At 33.9% G+C, this 7,792-nt stretch overlaps 1 protein-coding gene across 1 annotated transcript in view; it reads right to left on the minus strand.

Annotated features, from left to right (window-relative positions):
* LOC106459066 (arylsulfatase B-like) overlaps positions 1-7,792 on the minus strand; it is an 18,021-nt gene that overhangs the window by 1,684 nt on the left and 8,545 nt on the right. The window contains exons 5-10 of the mRNA XM_022385463.1: positions 6,953-7,059; positions 6,402-6,478; positions 6,135-6,236; positions 2,874-2,937; positions 1,941-2,038; positions 336-472 (exon numbers count right to left, since the gene is read on the minus strand). Coding sequence (XP_022241171.1) covers positions 336-472; positions 1,941-2,038; positions 2,874-2,937; positions 6,135-6,236; positions 6,402-6,478; positions 6,953-7,059 — 585 coding nt within the window. The remainder of the gene's footprint in view (positions 1-335; positions 473-1,940; positions 2,039-2,873; positions 2,938-6,134; positions 6,237-6,401; positions 6,479-6,952; positions 7,060-7,792) is intronic.

A 7,792-nucleotide genomic window follows, 5' to 3' on the forward strand; every position in this document is an offset into this window, starting at 1 on the left:
CATTTTAAACTTAACAACTTTTATAATACACGCTATAAATCAGAGCGATTCACATCCTCGATAACTTCACCCTCTACGAGTGCAAAACACACGCTAGCTCGAAACCCGACAAACCGTAGCTACTGTTCGATTAACCACACATTCAATCCCGCTGGCTTTTCTCGCCAGGTTTATATACTAAAAAAGAGGCGTCTCGATCACACTTGAGCTTTCCCGATAATTCGAGAAACTCAGTCACGCATGCGCTAGCAGCGTCACGTGACTTCCGCTGTCGTGACAATACATATAGATAATGCCCTGCTTCTGATGATTGTGAATTTTGAAATAACACTAACTTATTGGTTACGAAACCCTTCCTGTTCAATAAAGGACTGTGTACGAAGGCGGGACCTCTAGTTCCTCCTTCCCATAATGTTCCTTTGTTTCCTCTCAGAGGCCAATTGTTTCCACCAAACTGAATCTGTCCTCCGTTCTAATCAAACAGATAAAGAGCTAATTTATCAATCACCTGTTCTACGTAATTCAACAGCTTTCTTAAAATATATGATACGACATTCATTCATTGCTTTATCTTTCTATTCTAATTTCATGAAGCTTCCTTTAAAGTCGATCTACTTTAAAGCTCAAAACAAATACTATAACATTCGAAGAACGACAAAGAGGGCTAATTGCACTTTAATTTAACGAGATATATATATATCGCCTCACTTCCGATCAGTGGCGCCACAAGCGACATATTTAGTACCTACAAGTAAATAAAAGGTCTTAAACATGACGTCCCAAAGATTTCTGTTTCAGTCAACGTCGCCATATCAGATGTCAAACATTCCCTTCTACTGACAGTCAACAACAATCAATATTAATGTAATATTAAGTAAATATTTACATACTGTCATTAATAAAAGATACGGATCCTAAGCCTTATGACTATTGTTTCCCCATTTATCTCTTTTATGCACATTGCCGAGATGATTTGCAGAATCGGACAACACGATTTTAGAAAACAGAGTTGTTATTTTTCACCCTAATAAATATAAGCGTTTGAAGTCAAATATGGTGGAGTAAACTGTAGCCCACGTGACAGTTTCACGTCTGTGCTAGACCTCTATATTTGGTTCACGGCGAATTCCCAACACATCAATGCTGTTGCTATCAAAGTTCATCCCGTCTAAATTTCCTCCCTGATTTGCTACATGCTTTATTAGAATTGTTGTATGTCTGTGTTGTTGCTTTAGAATACTGAACGTTTAGCCTCCAACACATCACACGTATGCGCATTACAGTAAAAGAGATAAGATTTTGGATAGAATTGGATTTAACAACACACCGCTACGTATAGGTTTATGACTGGAAGAATGTAAAAACCCTTACAGAGAGAAATATTCACACAGAAAGACTGCTGAACTATATGTAGGGTCCTATAATTGCATAATCATTTATTAAAATATAAAACAGAGGGCGCTATAAGAAGAGTTTAGTATAAGACAGACGTTATTAATTAGCAATCTTAAACCTAGCTGGTTTTTACAAGTAAACTGTTTTTATAATACAAGAACTCTGTTTGACCGAGTAGAAATTTTGGAATTAAAAGAAAATTATTCTTATAGATATTAAATGTTATCTATAGCTTAATTTACTGCATAAGATCCAAAATTAATCTCACTTTTTTAAAGCATTACATAATATAAGCTCATTTACTGTGGCAAGTTAAGTTGTGCTTTGAAGGATAGATAAGCAGTATTGAGATGAATATAAAACGTTTATAATTATCTAAATTTACATTTAAACCCTACTCGGAATGTACTTCATTGTTAGAACCAGTTTTCTCTTGTTTGTAGCAGTTATTCTAATTTTAAAAACATATTTGTGATCCAACAGAATTTTGACCCCTTTGTCAGCATTAGAACCTATAGTTAAGTTGCTATAGAAATCATACTTACGTCAGTGGTAAAACCTATAACCGAGTTGCTATAGAAACCATATTTCTTTAGAGCGGTAGTTATATTTCCTACTGCTTCATCTAAAGCTGAAATCATTCCTAGGATGGAAGTTTTAAGAAGTAACAAATTATCCACCATAACCGGTGTTTTACTAATTTCTTTCAATCGAAAAAAGTTGCAGAAAACATTTTCATATCTAATAATACTCCACAATAAAAACATATCTCCGAAGCCTAACTCTTAGCTTTATTATCATGAACCACGATAGTGGAATTTCACAAATATTCTAATAAAACATATGAGCAAAAACCATCTTAAAAAGCAGACTTATTCTTGAAACAACTCTCAAAACCTTCTATCTCAATGGCTAAGGCTCTTAAAATATTGATAATTGCAAAAAAAAAGTATATTTTCCAATTGTTAGACAAAGTTCAAAATTCATCCATTTGTTCTTCATATTATTATTCATATTATTCTTATTTCACAGACCTATAGCGAAAACGACTATGAATATCTACAGTGCTTATCAATTTTAGTGAAGGCAAAATAGCGATAAAATAATGTAGATACAATTTCCAGCCTAGTTTGTTTACTTTTTTTAAAGAGTCCCTAGTTGTAGACTTGAAAGTATAATCTTTACATTTTGATTCAACTTGTTTCTGTACTTTTATGACGATCCCTATTCCCCTTTTTAAATTATCAATTTTTAATTATCTTGTCATTATATAAACTTATTTATTTTCTTTGAAAATACGAATTTCATCAAGTAAGTATAACATTTTATTGGTGGACATCAAATAACGTTTTAACATATAACGGCACACGTATACAATTTTCTTAGTTCGTGAAGATATAGCTCAAAAATATTTAATGTCGATTTTAATTTCCTTTTCACTGTCATAATTATAGTAAAATATTCTCTCAAAATCTTACCACTGTATTTCCTTCTATTCACATCTTCAATATTCTTGTGCATATCTAGATATTTCTGAGGAACCTGGAGAGAAATACACAACTTTAAAGCATTTAACAATTTTTATCCAAATCTCTGAAATCACAGTCAATACTTCTCAATGCTTTAAGATCTGAAGCCCATTAGAAATGGCTCCTTGAAACTTGAAACAAATAACTTTTATTTGATGGCCTCTTCCGTAAAAACTCTTTAGAGATTTTTAATAAGGGATACTGAGAGGAGAGCAAAAACGACAACGTAAATAAATAATTTCAACACAGGTTTTCAGTAATAGCAACTTTATGTGGTGTGTTATAATGAAACTGATCAAAACCTAATGGCTTTAGTTCATTAGCTTTTGATATGCTATTTGTTTGTAATTCAGCACAAAGCTACACAATGGGCTATCTGTGCTCTGCCTACCACGGGTATCGAAACCTGGATTCTAGCGATGTAAGTCCGCAGACATACCGCTGTGCTACTGGGGGGCTTGATATGTTATATAACTAGAAGTAATTTATAAGCTGAACCTACTTAGTTTATTCCAGGCCGTAGTCTGTGAACAAGTACGCCATCTTTTTTTTAGGTTTCAGTTTTGCGTTTGTATGGGTAGTGTCTTATTTTATGTGATTTTTTTGCTTGGTTTATAACCACAAAGCAACACAATGGGTTATCTGTACGCTGCCAACCGCGGGCATCGAAACCCGACCTTTAGTGTTATAAGCCCTCAGTTGTTAGTTTCACTCTTCTTTTCTGATAGGTACAGTTTATAATTAAGTTACGTTTACTTATGTTTGGTGTATAATATTAGTTTTAAGAGCGTCTTATATGATGCTGTTATGATGATTTTGGTTTATTGTTTGTTTGTTTTTGTTTTTGAATTTCGCGCAAAGCTACACGAGGGCTATCTGCGCTAGCCGTCCCTAATTTAGCATTGTAAGACTAGAGGGAAGGCAGCTAGTCATCACCACCCAACTCCAACTCTTGGGCTACTATTTTTACCAACGGATAGTGGGATTGACCGTCACATAATAACGCCCCCACGGCTGAAAGGGCGAGCATGTTTGGTGGGACTGGGATTCGAACCCGCGACCCTCTGATTGCGAGTCGAGCGCCCTAACCACCTGGCCATGTCGGGCCTTTGGTTTATTAATAGCTGATAATGAATTTATTTGGATTGTTTCCTTTTTTTATTATAATCGGCTTTTTATTTTTAGCAGACCAGGGTCGTACCATTTGATGCCCCTGCCTTTCTGCACAAAATTCCACATCTAAATTATCCTTTGGAGTAGAGAAAATATAATGTTTCTTTATGTAGGGTTGGGTTGTGGTCTTACTATTTGTAAAAAAAAAAGTTACTTCATTAGCACCTAGGACTGAAGTACGATATATGACTATTGGTTAACCTAGTTTTAAAATTCACATTACTTTTGAGGTTTGCCAAAAATAGATCGATTGCTGGAACCATTAAACAGCGGTATGACAAACTTATCCAAACTCTACCTAGATATGCAATAAAACTACATTTGAACTTTTCTAAAATCTAACTACAAATACATTTCGTGAACGAATGTCAACGATTGAAAATATTTTCCCGATTTTGAATTTTAAAGTTTTAATTAGTACCACAGTTTTTTATTCTAGGCAATACCAAAAAACTCCAAATAAACTGCAGAATTTTAAAATTAGACAAAAAAAAATTGGTTGTGCAAATATTTAACAAGACAATCCATAGATTGCTTAGCCAGAGTATTCATGATGAATACGGCAACTGCGTCCATTCAACTAAGTTTCAATCCATGGAATTATTTAACTTATTGGAAAATCCAGCAGAATGTACAGATTTTAATTTCTTTTTCTTTTTCATTTCAAACAATTCGTCAAAACACAAAACTTGTACAATGTGGAGAAGAACAACTAGTTAAGTTGTACAATCTAAGGCAGCAGAATAACCTTATGATATTATATTTAATTATTCAAAGCATATTCTGAATGATGCTGAAAAAAATTTTAGCTCATGGTTTAGAATTTAGTATTCCGAATATACTAGGATTTGAATATTAATTTGTGTAGTTTGTACAATTTTTCTAATCTTTGTCGCATTTAGTCTTGATAATTATAACGTAGGCTTTCAGTAATGATAACTTAATGTCCTGTGTTATAGTATAATTGTTAATATTCTAACTGACTTACGGACAACTCAGTGGTTTTGATTTGATTCATTAGTTTTGGTAGATCGCTTCCCGCATGAGGGAAATTACAATTATGGGCTCCATCCTGGGGTGGGCACAGTACAGATACCTCATTATACAGCTTATTGCTTAACAAAAAACAAGCAATCCTCGAAATGATCCGGAATGGTTTATTAGTTTCGCTGAACAGCTTCCTCTAACTGCTCCGGTATTGATTTATTAGTTTCGCTAGACTCTTCCTCTACCTGCTCCGGTATTGATTTATAAGTTTAGCTAGACCCTTCCTCTACCTGCTCCGGTATTGATATATTAGTTTCGCTAGACCCTTCCTCTACCTGCTCCGGTATTGATTTATTAGTTTCGCTAGACCCTTCCTCTACCTGCTCCGGTATTGATTTATTAGTTTCGCTAGACCCTTCCTCTACCTGCTCCGGTATTGATTTATTAGTTTCGCTAAACAGCTTCCTCTACCTGCTCCGGTATTGATTTATTAGTTTCGCTAAACAGCTTCCTCTACCTGCTCCGGTATTGATTTATAAGTTTCGCTAGACCCTTCCTCTACCTGCTCCGGTATTGATTTATAAGTTTCGCTAGACAATTCCTCTAACTGCTCCGGTATTTATTTATAAGTTTCGCTAGACCCTTCCTCTAACTGCTCCGGTATTTATTTATAAGTTTCGCTAGACCCTTCCTCTAACTGCTCCGGTATTTATATGTCAATTTTACTAGGTTACTGCTTCTAACTGCTCTGGTAATGATTCCTGTATAAGAAATTGATATTTTATGCATACGTGAAACGAATACTAACGCTAAAATACACAGAACTGAAGTAGCAGTTAATATCTTTATTAATACAAAAATTAGATTGTTTAACTCTCTTCTTGGTGTAAGCATGCATACGTGAAGTAGCAGTTAATATTTTATGCATATAGAAAACGAATAATAACGTTAAAATACACACACAGTTGGGTAATTCGTTATACTTATCGTTTCCTAGGTTACAAGCTGACAATGTTTATGTACAAATATATATGAACTTATTAAACTCACCTCTAGCGGGGAATGTACGGCTTGAAACGGGAGATAAAGAAATGTTGGGATTCTGGGATTTAGTCTCGAAATCAGCTTTGTCGTGACAGTAGAGAACAGGTTCTGAAACATTCAACAAAGAGTACAAGTCCTTCTGTGTTATCGGTAGTACAAGTCTTTCTGTGTTATCGGTAGGTCAGTTTATTTACATGAAAAGACTTCTAAACACACGGACTGATGAACAAAACTCTAATTGGGGAAGTAAACAAAGCACTTAAAGGTACTTACAGTGGAGTAAACGCCGCCATATTCTGTGGCTGGTTTGGTGTTATTACGAAGATCCAGGTAATTCTGCCCATCATAACCTGATTATACAAATAACATTAAAATATATTATTATTCTGGATAATCGGAACTCATAACTTTATACATTAATTAACTCGAATAATTCAGCGATTCGAAATAATCGGAATATAATGACTGGATTATGCGGGTTATGCTCTACTATAATTCATGAAATCAAATAACTGTTTTCTAATTCTAAGCACAAACACAATAAAAAAAATTCTTGAAAAGTTGGGATTTAGGACAATTTGTAATACTTTTAACGTCATACATAAGATTTTAAATATTTAGATTGCCTTCGTTATGCACATCTAAAATTTCAAAAATGTGTCTAAAATAATATTATGCTAAACCCAAGACTTAACAACTACAAAACAATTTCTTAATGGTAAGAGAAGTAGGATCACTTTTTATACTCTAGGGGGCCACCTGTCCTACTTATTTAAATGCGTAAAGTAATTTATTTGTTTTATTCATAAATACATTAAGCATACCACTTCTGTGGGTATAGTATTCTTCAGCACCCAAGTAGAAACCGAAAAAAGAATCGAACCCTCGAAATGTTGGGGTATATGACCAGTTGCAATATCCTAAGTGCCATCTTCTCGATAAAAAAGAAAGTCATTTGTTGTAAAAATGTATCTTAGAAATTGCATCTAACAATAACAAAACTATAAAAAAATTGTCAGAGTATTGGAAACAGCATATATCGCAACAAAATATTATAAACATTGCAACGATTAAATTATTTGAACAAATGTTAAATAAATCGTTTAAATGAAAATATTATTAGCGATTTTTTGCTGTGAATAGTTTTCTCATCTGAAAGTTATACGAAATTACTTTCGTTATCAGGATAAGTGGTGTATTAGAGTATCATGACTTCTAGAATAAAAGAAAGTTCAATTAATATTCAAAGAGTTCTTCATTAATTTGTCGACGAATAGACGAACAATGAACTATTGTTTATTACAGTCACATAATAATAAGTATGGAATTATTGAAAAATTGTTTCAACGATCAACAAAGACACAAATCAGGACTCTTTAATTCACAATTACAGTTCCACAGGAAGGCACAAACTAGGAGTCATTTAATAATTGTTCCAATTTCATAGGAAGACACAAACTAGGAGTCATTTAATTATTGTTTCAGTTCCAAAGGAAGACACAAACTAGAAGTCATTTAATGCACAGAGAGACAGACTAGGAGTCATTTAGTCATTGCTTCAGTTGCACAATCTGACATATACACATACACTGGTAACTAACAAAACATTTGTTGCGTCAGCGAGGTCACATAGACTAGTGTGACGCCACGTTTCTAGAACTATC

This window comes from Limulus polyphemus, unplaced genomic scaffold (genome assembly GCF_000517525.1).
Source record: "Limulus polyphemus unplaced genomic scaffold, Limulus_polyphemus-2.1.2 Scaffold554, whole genome shotgun sequence".
In the NCBI taxonomy this organism is placed as follows: Eukaryota; Metazoa; Arthropoda; class Merostomata; order Xiphosura; family Limulidae; genus Limulus; species Limulus polyphemus.